This window comes from Scatophagus argus, chromosome 1 (genome assembly GCF_020382885.2).
Source record: "Scatophagus argus isolate fScaArg1 chromosome 1, fScaArg1.pri, whole genome shotgun sequence".
In the NCBI taxonomy this organism is placed as follows: Eukaryota; Metazoa; Chordata; class Actinopteri; family Scatophagidae; genus Scatophagus; species Scatophagus argus.
In genome coordinates this window covers 15,836,918-15,855,074 of record NC_058493.1, presented here as the reverse complement: position 1 = coordinate 15,855,074, position 18,157 = coordinate 15,836,918, and the positions used below count along the sequence as shown (strand labels likewise).

General features: G+C 41.3%; 1 protein-coding gene across 3 annotated transcripts; it reads right to left on the bottom strand.

Moving 5' to 3' along the window:
* Positions 1-772: 772 nt before the first annotated feature.
* mindy2 (MINDY lysine 48 deubiquitinase 2) lies at positions 773-17,492 on the bottom strand. Of its 3 annotated transcripts, none has more exons than XM_046386647.1 (9): positions 16,481-17,492; positions 16,136-16,193; positions 13,504-13,568; positions 7,649-7,807; positions 6,490-6,592; positions 5,096-5,238; positions 4,024-4,197; positions 2,619-2,822; positions 773-1,945 (listed from the first exon to the last, which is right to left on the bottom strand). In XM_046386647.1, the coding sequence occupies exons 1-9, from the start codon at positions 17,381-17,383 to the stop codon at positions 1,757-1,759; spliced, it is 1,998 nt and encodes a 665-aa protein (XP_046242603.1). In that variant the 5' UTR covers positions 17,384-17,492; the 3' UTR covers positions 773-1,756. The 3 variants fall into 3 exon arrangements, with proteins under 3 accessions (XP_046242603.1, XP_046242611.1, XP_046242621.1); XM_046386655.1 differs by having other exon boundaries at positions 773-1,942; XM_046386665.1 differs by lacking the exon at positions 773-1,945 and having other exon boundaries at positions 2,694-2,822; positions 4,006-4,197.
* Positions 17,493-18,157: the final 665 nt, after the last annotated feature.

Genomic DNA, 18,157 nt, shown 5'->3' with positions numbered 1-18,157 from the left:
CTATGGTACAATGGCACAAATCACTAGCTAAGTCCATTATAAGAATGCTTTAGATAAATATGTACATCATGTGTTTGCAAAGCTCAATGCTGCAGTGAAATGCGCACAAGTTAAAAGGTAATACCCCAGAATTGCAACATTCAGAATGTACATCCTGTGCCCCCCAGCCTGGACAAAACAATTTGCAAACTTTCACTAGGAGGCCTTACTTTGAACAGACAACAAAAGAAGTTCCCCTGTCTCTAAATTTAACAGAGGAGCTGAAGTACATTTTTCTACAGCATGTTAACAATTTGAAACTGCTGTTGTTGTTGTATATCTCCACCTCACGGATTTGGTGTTTGGATTCAGTTTTGTGGAAAATAATAGTTCACAGGTAATAAATGAACTTTCCTAATTTAGATTTTTTTTAGAATTTCATATGCAATTTGCTGAATTCTGTGGTATTCCTTTGAAAACCTGTGGGCAGTGGAACTTCTACATCCAGAACCTAACAGAGAAGATCATGATAGTGCCTGCACGTGAACAGCATCTCTTCAGGAAGCTGCCAGAAGAGAAAGAAAACGGTCCTTTCAGAACTACCACACAATCTAAACTGGGTGCCATTTTTACAAATCCAACCTGCCAAAAGCTAGTTGCATCTCACACAGAAACAACCTCAGAACATCAGATGAAAATTCCTCAGTTAAAATCTGCAGTGTTCTCAGTTCTCAGACTGTCCCAAATGTAGTTTTTGTTGAATTGAATCACAACGTCAAAGACATTAAGTGTCCCCAATCTGTATCTTAATTAATACAGCGTAAAACTTTTGGCTGTTTTCAAATTGAAACTCGTTACACCAGCAATGCTCAGTAAATGAGACATGTATGTCACACGTCATTATGCCACGTAGCACACGTATACTGTACATACCATACACGTGAAAACAAACACACATTCACATTCAAACAGCAGAATACAAAACTGCCATACTCTGGTAAGGCAAATCTGAACAGGACAAGCCGTGATGAATATCGTTAGGTAGCTACAGTATCTGGCAGCTATCTGGCATTAATTTACCCTTGGATACATAGTGTTTCGGAAGGGACACAAATAGTGTTACATTGATTTCTAACAGGCAATATTATGAGAAAATTCCTCTCAGCTTACACAACAAAAATAAAATCTGTCCCAAAAGCTACTTGTTACACACATACATAAATAAAATGTGAATTTTGGCATCTAAAAAAAAAAAAAAAAAAAAAAGAACTCAACTAAAACTGAACGGGCAGGTCTGTTTATATACGTTTTGTAAATGTTGAGAGGTCCAAAAAAAGCTTAGAAGTTGCAATAACGAAAAAAAAAGAATAAACCTAATGGTACACGATGAGAAAGTGACAGTTTGTTTCTTCGGATTATGTCTTTTGCTATAAAACACACCACCCCAAATAAACCCACATCACAAATATAGTGCACTGTGCAACTTGTAACAAAGTTTGGCCAATTCTATGAAAGATACGGGGTAGTTGTCGTTGCAGTGTCCCTGCCTCTGATGTCCAGGTTCCACTGAGGATAGAGGATAGCAGGCACCAGTGGTTTGGGAACAGCAAATCCTCTGTTGGCCTTGTCGAGCCTCTCCTGTAACATCTCCTTCCCTTGTTTGTTGTCCAGTGGGGGCTGCGCATTGTGTCCAGTCCGTAGAGAAACAAATGCTGACCCCTTTGTCACAGATAAGCAGATGCACAAAACACGCACACTCACACAAACACTCTGTATGTTACAAAATAACACATTTGTCCTTATCCTTCGATTCTTTCTTGGCTTTTCGGTCCCCGCTGGAGGACTGTTTTCCCGGGCTGGCCGAAGCTGCAGCTGCTGCCGCCATCCCAGCACCGGCGGCTGCTCTGCCCGCTCCTGCACCTACTCTGTCTGCCTCATCTCCCTCGGAAGGCTCCTGCTGGCCCTGCTGCACAAACAGGACACAAGGGCAAAAGAGTATAAATTCATAAATATGTGTACATTTCAAGCAAAGCTACTTATTGCTCTGAACTGGGGAAAAAAAAGGGACAAACCAAATGTTAACATCTAGGTTAAAAAAAACATACTTTGAGAAATAAAGTGTTCATAACAAAATGTGGAAATGATTTGATCTTTTTTCCAGATGAGATGAGAGATGTTGAGAATCTGCACACAAATTAAGTATTGGATCAGTCTTAACATAAACGTAATGCCTGATGTTGACATGCCGTTGGAGTAGGGTGTTAGAAATATATTGTGTAAAAAATGCATGCATATTTGTTGTAAAAAGATTCTCAAAAGAAGGAGAAGAAAACAGAGTCAGAGAAGCAAAAAGACCCAAAATCTTCTTTAAAAAGTGCAAGTGCCAAAATGATTATAGTTGTGTCATTCATGGAAATCCCTGAATCTTCCCACTCAATCTGCAACAGGGATGTGTGATGACTAAGCAGTTTAACAGGGACAATGCCTGTGGAAAAAAGGAGAAAAAGTCCCTTATCACCCCCAATTCCTCCTTTTAGTTCAAACTCTCCGATGCAGACATCTGTTTCCAAATGCTTTCCCTCTGTGCTGCGATAAATGCCCCACATTTGTTCAAAGTCCTACGTCTCCTCCCTCCCCACCTGTGCTTGTGCTGCTGCCGCCGCTGCAGCCGCCACCGCCGCCTGCTCCTGCTCTTGCTCCTGGTAGTACTGGGAGGCTCGTCGGTCCTCCTCCTCCTGAAGCTTTTTTGCCAGCTCCAGGTCGCTGATGCCCTCGGGGAGTTGCTCCCACTGTAGGTCCTGGCTTTGCTGCTCTTGCTGCAGTGACAGAGCCATCAAATAGTCCTGACACACACAAAGGCAGAGAAAGGCTTGATGATTTATGAACAGAGCTGTCAATGGGTGTGGTGCAGTTAACAAAACGTCATTGAGATTGGTGTAATAGATTATATTATATTCAGCATCTTTTATGTTATGTACTTTATCACTGTAAATGCCCAGTTTCCTCTCTGGGATCTTTACAAGTTGTCTCCAATATATCTGAATTGATTATGTGTGCAGAAAATTGCCTGAATAGATTCTTCTCACAGACCCTATCTTGTAGAAAAGAATTGCTGGGCTTGAGTAAGCAAGAAGGATAAAAAGTAATAGCCCCCATGCTCTTGCCTCTGTGTGTGTGTGTGTGGGAGCAAGGCAGACAATATGTCAGCGAGTCTGTGTTTGGACCACTCTGGCCAACCAAAGAGCAGACATCTGTGAAAGAAGCAAAAATGCCCAGGACACATAAACCCAGTGCTTTGGGGGCCAATGTGGAGACTGTGTGGTACAGCAAAACATGAGTGAGAAGAGAGGATGTAAGGCAAGAAGAATAAAAAAGTAATAGCCCCCATGTTCTTGCCTCTGTGTCTGTGAGTGTGAGTCTGAGTGTGAGTATGTGTATTCCTGTAGTTGTGAGGACTAAAATCTGTTTACACAGTCACATTGTGAGGACCCGCATTACATATGTGGACAAAACAAGCAAGTCCCCCCCAACATCAAATCATTAAATATTAGGGTGAAGAGTTGCTTTAAGGTTAGGCTGAGGTTAGGGTTGGGTTAAAGTTAGGGTTAGGATTAGGAAATGAATGTAAGTCTGTGTAATGTCCCCAAAAGTTGTGTTCCCAAAACACGACTGTATGTGTGTGTGTGTGTGTGTGTGTGTGTGTGTGTGTGTGAGAGTGCGCGTGCTATGAGCTAAAACACTTCTATTACTGCGGAACACTTGTTTTCAGTTTTTTAAGCCTTGATGTTTCCAATAATTTGATGTCTTGCTTTGCTTCTTTTTGTCTCTTCTTTTCTGCAGCATTTCTCATGTTTCCGTAAAGTAACTTAAAAACTGCCTGAGGAATGTACAGTGAAGACCAGTATGACATTACTGGTCTTGTATTCTGCCTTGGCTTTTGTGGCACACTGATGTTGTGAAACACACATCATGATTAAACACGTCATGTTTTTTTGAGAGGATAATTGCTGGTTCTCTTAATCTTGCCTGCATCAGTGCTCAGACCTGGTCTATCTGATCCTGCTGGCCTCGGTACACAGTCTCGGGATCAGAAGGAGGCCGCAACCGGAACTCTGAATCACAAAAATTTCCATCTCCGTCGACATTGTGCAGACTCTCCCAGACGACCTTCTCCTCTGTCAGGAAACCTTGGTCTGTAACCAGGAGGTACAGCTGGCCCTGGGAAACAACCACATACACAGTCAGACAACTGACCAGTGTCACACTATATATACACATATGTGAGTACACACACAATCTGTACATGGTTGTTGTGTGTGTGGTTGTATGCCCCTAAGTCTGCAGCTGAGAGATTACGAGAGAACTTGAGCTGTCATGATGCTTTGTCTGAGGGTTATAGGTGATACAGGCAGCTTTGCTTACATTGGCAACCACACAGTACTATTCAAAATAAAAGTAAGCAGGCTTGACTTCCCCTCCTGTAGATAACAGGAAAGGTCTATCCGAACTGCAGTGATACGGTGAGCCAGCTGTGGGTAAGGGGCAGGCTGACTGGACCATGATCGGTCTGATATTGTATAGCTTTTACACATTAATTCAGAGCTTTCGTCTGTTTGAAGAATATGAAGAAGCAAGTCTGTGCAGTGAACTCTCAAAACACAAAATAATGAGCTTTGGTGGAAGGAAAAGAGCAACACAATTTGCTTAAAGGAGGATGGTAACATTTGACAACAAGCTCTTTATCTTATCTATATCTATCTTTATCTACTTCACAATGAAATCTGGTATTATTACGTATAAAAAATCAACAATTCTTCAAAAAATAAGTAAATAAATAAGAAAGAGCCTACAGAGAAGCATTTAATTACAGCAAGTTTAGAATGCTTTACTCACCTGTAAGAGAGGAAGCCTGTGTCAAAATTAAAACATTATACACAAAACACAGTAACTGTTCGTGTAAAAGGGCTCCAAGGTGCTCGTCGCTGACTGGAGGGACAGTTCACATTACATCCTTACCTATTTCACTTGCTGCTATTTCCATTGTGGTTTCCATGACACACGTCTGTCATATTAACAGCGATGTCAAAAGGTGCTGAAGCACATTTTTAGTGTTTACCTTGTATTTGATCATAGTGCTGAAGTGGTTATTCCTGAAGAAGACGCAGAGCTCTCCCTCCTGTACAGTGGATGTGAGCTCACATAAGCCGTGGTACGTCAGCTGAGTGGCGGTGTTGTTCAGGAACTGCTCTGCTACGATACCTGGGATGAGAGAGGACAACAGCAAAGGAGAGATTGAATTCGCTATTGATTAATGACTGCGGGAACATGGACCCATGATGAGTCTCACTTTAATATTTTATTACATCTTTTTTAATAGTTTTAGTCCTTGAAGTTTGCAGAAGATACAAACAGATTTCAAGTTAAGTTGAAACTGAGCGACGGTGCTTTTCGTAAAGCTTCACCCGTCACTTCCTGTTGATCTAACTGCAGTCACTGTGAAATAATTGGTCATGACTTTCATTTGTTACTTGTGAGCAAATATTTTCATCGTCAGACCACAGCCTGCTGGAAGAGTCATGTGCGCTGTAATCAGAAATCAAGCAATCCTTACTCATTCATGAACATAGGTCACTGTTTGGAAAGCATGTTGGAAACCGTGCTGTAATGTCTGTAGCAACTATTTGAACAATCTGACTCTGCTGGAGTCAGTGCTGCTGAAAGTGGTCACAGTTACTAAAGTGAACTCAATGTGGGCTGAGAGACAGATGGTGGGAGACATCTGTAAGACAGTCTGTTCAATTTGGAGCAAACACACACAGAATCTGAGTGATACTCAAACAGACAGTGAGACAGAGTACCCCAAAATGAGCTACAACTCATACAGATGGAAAAGATTATTATTTACTGTTAAATATTTAAGTGCGTTAAAGCAGAGTAGACCAGATGTAACAACAAAATTCAGTTTTCTCAGAATCACAGCTTGAGGACATTAATTTGCAACCATTTTAAACGTCTGATTTAAGTCATTTAAAGCAGCTGCAAATTCATCGCTTCAACCAGTGACGCTTAGCATCAACATCAGACCACTTAAAATAAATGCTACGTTTCTATGCCACAACTGCAGAAACACAACAGAAAGGAGTGAATCTCCCAAAACAATCTCATCATCAACTGAGGCCTCAGTGTGTTGACTTGGCAGCAGCTCAGCAGACAACTACTCAGGAAGCTCAGTGTTGAATGAGCAAATATTTTTAGAAGAGAAGTAACTGACAGCTGGTACTGTAAGAAAACTGTGAGCTGTGGAAGTAGGTCACTTGACGAGTAGCCACATGTATGTCCTGGTTTTATTTCAACTTGGTCTTTGTGCAGTCCAATAAACATGGCTAATGTAATGAATGTGCTCCTGAATTCATGTTGTACTTGTGCAAAGACGTAAAACTGAAGAGGAAGAGAAGCAGGAGGAGACAGGAGGGTCAGAAAGTAGACACAGAGCGAGGAGAGAGCGCTCACCTTCCCCTGCCTGCTCGCTGTTGTCCGACTGTTTGCAGGATATTATCTTCTCTACCAGCTGGTTGTAACTGCAGTTGCCCACAGCCTTGACAATGTCATGCATCTGCAAACAAAGATAAAAAAAAAAAGTGTGGGAAAGAACATTCTCCATGCTTTTCTGCTGTTTTACTAAAACAAAAAAATACAGCAGACTTATTCATAATTAATAGCAGAGAGGAAAATTCTGGTGACAAAGGGGTTGTACTGATGTTATTATCGCCACGTGAACTCCTTTTGGTATAATTCAACTAAACTTTGGTGCATTCACCCATTAATTAGCTTTAAACAGAATGGTATGAACTCTGTCATTTCAACTCTCAGTGAAACAAATGCACACAGAGCTATAAAAAAGGTGGTGGTTTGCTTCCAAAAGAACTCTGGAACTGTTTGTTGTGGTCAGAATGAAAACCAGACCAACCACAGGACGGTGTAGTACTCAATACGATATTAGTATGTAATATTTTGTCCTTTTGTCCTGTTTCTAGCTGTCCCTTTTTTAAAATGACATATTAAACTGCTCATAAGCACCTATTTATTTCTGAGTTGCTTGGGACACCGATAATGTGTATTATACAAAACTCAATACTTCTTTTGATACCACAAAAAGGAGATCTTTTTTTTTTTTTTTTTTTTTTTTAAGCAACCTTCTCACAGCACCAGTACAGAAAAAGTCACTGACCACTTTTGTAATAATGTTATTAGTTGTGCACCCCTGGGATGGAAATGTTATTGGAAATCTGCAATCAAACCTGGAAGTCATATTGTTGGGGTATCAACACTGATTTGACAACTTTAGACACTAGAGAAGACAACCCATAAGGTGCAGTGAAGCTGAGTAAAGCTCAGTCACTGGAATCAATTAGAAATGCTGTAGTTACCTGTCAGTACATTGCCTTCCTTTATTTATACTAAGTTAGGGTTAATACAAAACAGACAACAAGTAGAAGTCAACAATGAAGCTAACTACAGGCATGAAAGCAACCGCAGACAAACCGCTGGTCGGATATTTCATCATCTGTAGTGAATACTGAAGGGACGTATGAGCAGAAGAACAGCAAAGCAAGTTGGTTTCAGGGAAGTGCAGGCAAACAGCAGTGATGATGAGTGAGATTCATCTCACCTGTGGGTCAACCAGCCAGCCGTGGTAGAGAGGGATGTCCAGCAGATCAAACACGATGCATTCTGGGGTGTACTCGAAGACTCGCACCCCCGTGAACTTCACATTCACGTCCAGGCCTGTCTGCAGCTTGTGCAACACTGCCATGGCATCGCTCATGTTCTGGATGAAAAGGAGAACAACGACTCAGATTTTTCTTCAAAACAGTGTGATAACAATTCAGCAGAGGAATTAAACAATGTGAAGTTCTCAAAAAAAAAGACAAGTTCGTTTGTGTATTGTGAACATTATCCAGATCCCTAAGCTGTGTCCATTCCAGCTGTTGCGTCAGCTGTCTTTGTGAGATTGTTGTTGGTTGTCTGCACACAGTCAGCATAGCTGGAGCTATCAGGCATTGATTTTTCTACCTTTACAAGAAACCATTAGCTGCCATTTATTCCCGTGCAATACAAAAAGCTGTTTCCACACACTCACGCCTTAATTAGGTTTTGTAAAATATTTATTCTTTACAGTTCCCTCACTGTGACTAAGTTGTGCATTTTCTTATTTGCTGGCTTTATTAGGTTTATCTCTGCTAACTGTCAATCAGCCTCCAGCCACAGGAAGACTTGGACATTTCTGTCAGGAAACCATTTCCTATAACATTTCTGTATGAGCTCTCAGTCTCATCACTGTGAGGCATATTTCCCTTTGATAATATTACCAAGTGGTGGCAAAGCATCAGAGACACTTGACAATACAATACAACCCAACATGTCTGTAATAAACACTATGTTTATTAAAGGAAATGGGAGAGGGAGGAGGTGTAACATGGTGGGGACATGGAGACATGGGGACATTAACAGGGAACGCCCCAATCACATGGTCAGGAACCCAAACCTCTAGCCAACATGGTTGTCCCTAAAATTTTGGTGCAGTCATGTCAGACAGATGATTCAGTTCTGGGGCCACTGATAGGGTGCAGTCTGCTGACTTGGACCAAATTATATTGAAAGTTGCTCCACAGAAATCAGTGCCAATTTTCTAATACTTTCCCAAGGCTGAAACATTATTATACTATGTGGTATTAGATCACTAATGCCTCTCATGCAGACCAGAATTAGTTAGGAAGGTCAGTAGACCTTCTTAGTAAACGATTATATATTTAGGTAAAACAAATGGGCATTCACCTTTTTTGGTAAGTCACAAAACATAAACTTTAATGATTTTAACTCCATTAGCCATCTTCATATCTGGGTGATGGGAGATGACTCAGTGTAGCAGAAGGTGCGTCCAGACGTCACTTTTTCATATGACTCCCCCCACACCACCACACACCACACACACATACATACAAACAGTAAACAGACTAAGCTGTGATACCAGAAGGAAAACACAAGAAGCTTCAAAAAGTAAAGGCCATCAGAATCCACAATGTCTGGTGTATTTAGTGAGCGGACATGGACATGGAGACAGAAAGCAAGAATTCCGGGTGTATAAACAGCATGTAGCTTCACACCAGGCCAGTAATGTTACACAAAACAAAGCCTCCAGTCACATAGATGCCTAAAGCAGGTCTTCTCGCTTTCCTTATTTACTGAGAAAAACCCAGAACACAAAGCAGAGTAAAAAGAGCCACTCTGGCTTTAATTCTGCAAAATCATCCTAAAAAATTCAAACCCTTAGTAACAGACCCCTGGTCTTATTTTAAAGCAGATGCCTGGTGAAAATGGTTGACAGCTTCAAATTATATTCTGCTTCTCAGTAGACATGTTTTTCATTTTATTTTAATGTTTCATGTTTCATCTGCAAAACTGCGCTTGCTTTGTGAATGTTAGACAAACCCTTAGAAAGTATTGCTTTATCTTGCTTCACTTCTTTGGCTTTCAGCAGTCTGAAACAACTTCTGTCTGAATTATCTCTAAGTCTGTGCAGCCAATTACATAACAGCTCTTTACCATCTTTACCAAAGTTAATGCACAGCGGCAGATGTCGACGTTTATGCTTTTGAGAAGACAGGCAACTGCTGTACTAATTGCATAGTGTTAACAAGTTTCATTAAAATAAATCTACCACTAAGTTTAACTGGATTGGTTTTAATTGGATTTGTCCTCTCTGGTATTTATGTGGCCCATACAGATCTAAGAAAAATACCCACTCTGTGCTACTTTTTTTGTCTTTTACAACAAAGAGAAAACATCAGAACTCTGTTATTTTAAGAAATAAACGCACAGAGGCATAAAAATGTTTTCTATAGACATCACATCAAATGTATGTCATGTATGCTACATGAACGCACACACACACACACACCTGAGAACCTGACAGACCAAATTCTTGCACTCAGCCTCACAGCAATGTTTCCCAGCTGGCTCTGAAGCTCTGCTGCCACTTCACTCCAAGTTCAAGCTAAGCCTTGCAGCTGAGCCCTACAAGTCTATTATGAGCCACGTTGTGACGATTTCCATTTGATTTCAGCTCTTTCACATTACACGAAAGCAAAGACACAAACAGATTTATTTCCCCTTTGTCCAGACGTTCGACTGATTCTGCGATGGAAACAGACTGTAATGAGCTGACAGTTCTGTTTGATGTCAGTCAAAGATTTATTTTTTTTATCACTGTCACCATTAAACAAGATTGAGCGGTGCGATATTGTTATGGTATCACATTACTCAATTCAATTTCACTGTAAAGTTGACTGTGCAATTACATTGTTACAATACTATCACAATATTCAGTTCAACTACACCATAATGTCACAAAAAAAACTGTTCAAGTGACCTGCCTCAAAGCATCCTCACTGAATTACATTTTACTGTCTTTTATGTCCAGCTGGAACAGAAAGGCTGCAAACAGTCACACAATAAATGAATTTTAACATGAATTTGTTCACAGTACAGTGTGCAGACTCTATGTCTGAGTTGACACTAGAGATGCAGAACTGCCCATGAACAGTGAGTTACTCCAGCTTTGAGAGAGCTGAGGTGAAAAGCCTTCAGCTGGCCCAACTGAGTGTGGATTAGGACGATTATGAGCAGCGGTGATGGCAGGATTAGCAGGGCTGTGTAATGGACCGCATCTCTTCACTTCAGGGCAGGGGGCTCCAGAAGATGAGCGCTTGGAGATCAGATGATTAGTACTGCATCACTCACATTCATCTGTGCTAGTGCTGGAGGGATTTCCACAGTGGAACATTATTACAGAACTCTACTGAGGCTTTTCAGTGGTTTTTATTTTCCCTCTTCATTCCCTTCTTTTGCCCTAAATTTACCTTAAAACAAAATCCTGAGTAGATGTAATTAACTGATAGCTGAGAGAAAATGTCATAACAGTGCCAAGATGAAGGATTTGGCTCCCACAAAGCTTCAATTTCTTTACAAAGTTTCAGCTGATATGTGTTTCAGTTAAAAGGAACTACAATCAAGCCTCACTTTAGAAATTAGCTATTTATTTAATTAGAAAATTAGTTAAAATATCTGTTTCTCTTTCCCTCATGTTGCATTTTGAATTTAAACCCAAAACTTTTCTGCCAAGCAACGTAAATGAAGAAACAATTTTTGGTCAAGAAATACACACAAATTTGATAGTGTAATCAAATTTAAATAAAATCATACGTGCAGATTCAGTTGTCAGATATTTGTCATGTGCAAGCATGCAAACTTAAGTAGTCTTCCTGTATTTGTGTCTATAAAAATCTATATAAAAACACAGCAGATGTATGAACCCAAAAGAAGCATGTCAATCACTGAAGGATAAAAGTTATCTATTACTCAATGCCAGGACTCTTCAGTGGGATTGTATATAAGATTGTGACGTCCCACAGTGTGGGTCATTCTTTACACTGTACCACATTTTTAATCATCAAGCCAATCTAATGTTTCTAATGTCAGCCCCCATTTACACACATAAGCAGGACAGAACACCTCTCAGTATAATACAATCCAATACAGCAGCATGTCTTACTATGTTGACTGCAGAGGTAAATCAACTCCTTTCAGGCATAGTCAACATTAGCTGATTATGAGCTTCAAAAAGATACACTGGCATTGGAGCTAGTGTAATAGATTCCATTAAATTATACACATGACACAAACTGATAACCCTGCATACAGCTTAATCTCTGATTTTATAATCACATGCATCCTGCTGAAATTAAATCAGTGTCCAACACCACAATCTGCACATCTCTTGTTATTCCCGTTATGAGCTTTTATGATTCTAATAAAAAAACATAGATTTCTTTGTCTCTGACATCACCAGCAGCAATTTATCATCATGTTTTGGTCTCATTTAATGTCTCGGTGTACTCAAATAGGGAGAGATTTATACCGACAAGGCCTTTAATTGATTACAAGGATGTCTACCAAACAGATGTGTGAAAAATCTGCATTCATCCATCATCAAACAGGCCGGCATTCAGGTCGTTTCTGAAACCCATGTTGGGATTTTATCAGCTTTACTCAGAACAAAAGAAAGGTTTAAGAAACACCCATCACTGTGAATCACACCAAATTAAGACATAAGACGCTTCTTAAAACAAGATAACCCATTTCCTCCAGTGGTTGAACAGTCATCGTGGATGAATTGTCTTGTGATTGTGAAAGTGCTGCTGAGCTGAGCCCACTGAGACAAATGCGGGGCAAAACTACACTCTCACTTCCACTGCTCTTCCAAGTAAATATTTAACAATAGCTAAAGAGCAGCGATGCAACCGCTATTTTAATCCTCATGCACTCCTGTGACAGATGATGTTTTTAAGCCGAATTTATAAATAGAACTACTTCTGTTATGAACTCCTCCTTTAAGTCAGGATGGCTTCAGGCGTGTCTTATAACAATCCAATAAGCACTGAAAACACATCTCTCATGCAAAAGAGCTCCAAGGCCGGAGTCCAAGCTTAGCCTGCCATAGTAACTATCCCACACAAACTCTAACTGCTCCTTTACTTTAACTGTGCATGTTGAAGACACCACTGGTTTATTTAAGCGGTTGTATTTCAGCTCAACTTAAATTTAGAAAGACTGTTGAAATGAGCTTCTGCAAGGAGACTGCATGTTACTTTTTTCTTCTCTACTGAATGAGGGACAAGTGTGGCTTCAAATCATTCACAGATGTGCTGGTGCTCTGCCATGCAAGAGCAGAAGAGGCAGGGCCTCTCCCACTCCATACACAAGCAGTGGAGATGGGAGGAAGCCGGGGAGCTGGAGTTGGAGCTCCATCTCCAAGTGACTTTGATGGTGAACCACACACGCACACACACAACCTCAGTAATAGCCTGGAGCTGAACCCAGCCATGCGTCTCTAAGCATTCACAGCCATGTGAAACAACATAATCTGACACTCCTGACCCCTGTTGTTCCCTGGAACTTGCAAGACACATCTTATGTAACCTATAGAGCAGCGGGGGTGGGGGGGGGATAAAAGCTAAGCTGCAGTTTTATGTGGTCTGCAATCATCTGAATGCTTTTTCCATATTATGAACCATCCACTGACCTTATCTGCTACATCAGTGCAAATGTGCAAACCCGCTTTAGCATAGGCGTGCAGCCATACTGACTGTGTGTGGACACATTAGAGCAGTGTTCATCTCACTCTGTGTACTGTGGTGAAAATATATATATCAATAACAGCCTTGTGAACAGCTCAGATATAAAGAGTGTGTAAGTGAGACAAAGTGAAAGCTCATGTTAAACTTTCACAGCTACGTTTCCACCCAGAGAGGGAGGAGAGATGAGAAAGAGAGAAAATGAGTTCATCCCAAAAGCCCTGCACTCCTGAAGTACCATGAACAGTCAGCAGCTTACTAATCCACACACATAAGCAAAAACACATGGCTGTTTAATAATAACACTCCGCAGTGATTAGACAGGCCTTACCTGCTCATAGTTTAGCCGCTGAGCTTCTGATATCTCTTTCGGCTTGGTTTCCAGAATGTAGTCTCCTACAGAGTGACACAAGGACAGAGATATTAGCAGACATTTTGATTTATATTGGATTGATTGGCACTGAGCATCATACAGGCTTCATTGTTTAAGCATTTATATGGAAGGTGTGGGTGTTTTGAGATGTTTCAAGCAGGCACCAGAGGGTTTTGCATTGACCAGCTGTTTCCCTGAGAAAAAGCAGTGCCAAATATGCAGGGTCAGTCGAGTCCCTGTCCATTGCAGTGTCACCTGAGAGCTCTGTCTACTCGGCTCTACTCTAGCAGCGAGCGCTATGGCGGACAGCACAGCCTGGCAGCTAGCTGACTCCAGCTCTGTCCGGCCTGATCAACACTACAAACATGCTGCTCTCTCATTAGGGAGCCAGTTATAAGCCAGTTATTGACCTGGCCAATTATCTGGTCCAGTATTAAGCATTATTTTTCTGATTATCAGTAACAGTGGCAATTTCTGTCCGCTTGTCAAAAAAGAAATAAAATAAAAGGTGCTACTTCAGCTACGATGCAGCGTCCCGATCTCACTCAATATCCCGTCCACAACACTATCTCACCGGTTACATGTGATCAGTAACAGCCTATCAACACAGAGTGATCTGTATCTGCTGGGTAACTAGAAAACTAAAGTTATCAAATAAATAAACTGGGTTGGAAAGGAAAATAGGTGCCTTCAAAATGAAGAGTGCGGTGGAAGTATAAAGCAGAAGTGAACTAAAATACTCAAGTAAAGCAGAAGTACTTCAAAGTTGTGCTTAAGTACAGAACGTGAGTAAAATCCACTTGGTTGGATTCCGTCACTGGTTATTCGAAATTCTGACGCAACTGTGTGTTTTAGAGTCATTTCACATGTTTCACATAGCCTAAATAGCATCAGAAGTTATGTAAATATATTCTTGTTCTTGCAGCTTAAGTTGCATTACACTGCATTATTACTGCTTACTTGTAAAATATTGTGTAAATATTGTTTTAAAAAGCTTCACGGAGAATCATTAACTTATTAGGAACTGGCGAGAGTACCGAACTACACTGACAACACATACTTCTCCTGAGAATTAGTCAGTGGAATGCCATCGACCTCGGGTCATCAAGAGTTATATTAAGTAAAAACAGCTACTCTAACATGGATTTTGCTCAAGCAAACAGAAGGAATGGATTATATCCAGAAAAATCATTTAAGATGTGTTCTCGTACTTAGTGCTTAGTGACTTCCTCATGTGTATACTGAGACAAATAACTATCCAATCCAGAAGACTAGCTGTGTGCTTGACTCTCTTAACTAGCTCACAAACTTTATGAACTAAACTCAAACTGATGCAGCAGACCGGCTCATAGACTGTAGCTGTGTTTTACAGTCTGGCTGCTGATTGAAGTTTTAAAAACTCTCCTATCTTGATTTCTACGCTCTCAGCCGAGATGAAGATTTTGGTGTGATTCCAGCATCGGCCCAGCCTTGACTTCTGTACTCCAGTGAACAGTGGGCTCACTCATCTCTTGTACTCCCCTTAATATCTGTCTGCCTCCCTGGATCACTGGGATACCGTTGACTGGTAACCACTGCCCACTTTAAACACCACATCTAAACTTCATCACCCTTGGTGTTTGTGTATAACAGTGCTGAGTTCAGAAGTTACCTAGAAGCCCCTGAAAAACATACTAAATTAACTATTTGTGTTGTGAATACATGGAAGCACAAGGTGAACTCATCCTCTCATACGCCACACAATTTGGCACTTTTGGAGGGGGAAAAAAAAAGCAAAATTCCTTTTCATTGCAATTTCTAGAGATGAAAGCGCTGTTGGAGCCGTGGTAGCCAACAAACACAAACAAGTGGAACACTCAGTATGGGGGGAGGGAATTTATCATAAATCTACCATAAACAGGTTCACACTGAATGCTGCGATGTGGATTATTCAGTCCAGTCATGCCAGTGGACACTGAAGGTTCTGACAGAGCTGAGAGGGGACACTAGCGAGGGCCGACTATACCTCTGAAGAGCCCCTGCTGTAATCAGACTCTCTACTTTGATATTGTTGAGTAATTTCAGTTATGAAGGGCAGCCAGAGAAGAGACAGCTCCTGTTTTCTTGGCAACAGCAGAAGATTGGATCATAGGGGAATCCCCAGTTCTGGTCTCTTCCTCTGTTGACACTGAAATATATATATATATATATATATATATATATCTGACCTTAAGAATGTAACTGCTCATTTGAGAGAATGTGAAACTCAAGAATGTTTACTAGGCTACTGAAACTCAGTGTAAGTGGCTTTAAACGCCAGTATGTTTGCAAGTGTGCACTCATGAGCGACACTTTCCCAAGTCTGTATAAGCCATACTAGCAATGCAGTAAACTATGATAACTTTGTGATCTACCACAAAGCTATAAAACAGGTTACTACTGTACCCGTGAAGCCAACAGAGTAAAAAAAAATAATAATAAAAAAAAAAAAGCCAAGCAGCAGAGGCGAGGTGTCGGTGAGGTGACATGACTTCATGTTATCATTGTAACATTTTTCCAGCTTTGATCAATGACCCAACATGACTTTGTGTACAAGGTTACAAACACTCACCGAGATACTCCATTAGTTGCTCAGCAGTTATAATCTCCATCATAGGTGGCATCTTAACCTGCAACAGAGACACATCGTAACACTCATCAGCATTCAGCGTGTACTGACCTGTTGAAATAAATTCAGATATTACGCTCAAATGGACATGTCTAGACAGAATTTAATTTTAGAACAGGAAATGCTGATGGATACACACTAAAACACTTGGTGAGAGATATGGTGTCAGATGTGGATGTTAACCACTCGGAAACCGAAATGTTAAATTAAGTTTTACACATTTGTATTACAAGAAATATTGCTTGATTTAAGTTTCCATTGATCTCTGCACAATCTCAGACTCCTTACCTTCCAGGCAAGCAGAAGGACATTCATAATTGCCAGTAATGGACAGGGGCCGTTCTCGTTCTGGGTGATGATCGGAGTATTCTCCTCCCTCCACTTGATCCACTTAATGTGGTATATGGACTGGCCAGCGGCCCGGTCCTTAGCGCACGAAGTCTTTGTCCCATCAGCCCCGTACTCACTCTGCAAGGCCAGGGCCAGTCCTCTGTCCTCAGGCCCCTCGCTGTTCAGGTCGGAGCTGGGGCAGGAGTTGAGATTGGAGAAGGACTCGAGTGAATCTATGCTTCGAGACTCTCCACCGAGGCTGGGATCAGGGTCACTCCCACTCGGCAATCCCTCCGATAAGGTATGATCACCGGACAGCCCCGACTTTTCTGTGATAGCATTGTCCGGGCACAGATGAGTCGGTTTGGCAAGTTTTGCCGGTTCCTTTTCAGCACAAGCCAAAACCTCAACCTGCACATCTGTGCTCTCCTCAGCGGGAGGTGAGGACGGGCCGTCGGTTTTGTTGTTTACTAACTTTGAGGCACCACCCTCGCTATCTTGTGCAGCCAGCACCGAGTCATGCCCCATCCCGTTACTGATCTGATCCCCGGACTCCGACCACGATCCGCTGGCCGCGGTGTCCTTCCTATCCTCCTGCACGGAGAGAACTTCGATCACTTCGGGCACCTCAGACTTTCCAGCACTGGAGATGACATTAACGGCGATGGGAGCACTATCATTTGTGGTGCTGTTGTAACAACTAACGTTGACCAAAGTACTAAGAGAAGCCTCACTATTCTTGCATTTCTCGGCTGTCCCTTTCACTCCACCGACAGCCGTAACATCGCCCATCTCTCCCCCAATCGTGGCACACAAAGAGCTCCCGTCAGTGTCTCGATGCAGAGCTGCATTTTTCTCCATTTCGATATACAGACTGTCGACAGATTTTAGCTAAATTGCAGCAGCAGCTTCAGTCCCAAAGACGCCATGACAACTCTGCGAGTGACGTCATCAGAGTGAACTGGTTTCAGGCCGAGCAAGGGGGCGGTAGAAACCCGGTGATGCGTTTCAGTGCACTCGTATTTTTCAAAAGTTTCTCTTAATCACATTAAAATATGTGACCAAAGCGAGATATTAATTGAAACTAACTATATTTCTTCAAACTTTATTTAGGCTGCGATGACTAAGCAAACGCGTCAATTGTTACAACTTCACATTTTAGCTGGTACTAATTGATTATTCGTTAAGAAAATACATTTTATCATTATCATGATTATTATTTTTATATACAAATGATGTGCATATTCGAGATATCGCAAATTTTCATCTGACAATTGCCATTTTGGTTAATATTGATCAGCATACTGGTTCTTTGTATGTCCTTAAACATAACATCGCCTTTGTCCTCGGCAAGCCCACTGTTGTCTCCACCCCTTTACTGTCTTCTGTCACTTTTCTAAAGAAATATATTTTTGGGACTAACTTTTCAAGACTGCCTTAGGTCTGTTGGCTATGCAAGAAAAGCTATATAAAGGTTATTTTTCACAAAGTATTATTTTGACAGGTCTGATTAATCAACATGCAGTAAGTAGTTAAAGTCACTGGATGGCAGCATTAACTCTACCAAGCAGAAGAGGAGAGTTATCTTCTACAGCCGCCAGACTGCAAGGACTGATTAGATGTTTGTTGATCTGT

Coding starts and splice junctions, on each gene's coding strand:
- mindy2 (XM_046386647.1), bottom strand. CDS start 17,383: ATGGAGAAAAATGCAGCTCTGCATCGAGACACTGACGGGAGCTCTTTG. Junction 16,194..16,480: donor TCCTTCTGCTTGCCTGGAAG/GTAAGGAGTCTG, acceptor TCTCTGTTGCAG/GTTAAGATGCCACCTATGAT. Junction 2,823..4,023: donor AGCAGGATCAGATAGACCAG/GTCTGAGCACTG, acceptor TGTGTGTGTCAG/GACTATTTGATGGCTCTGTC.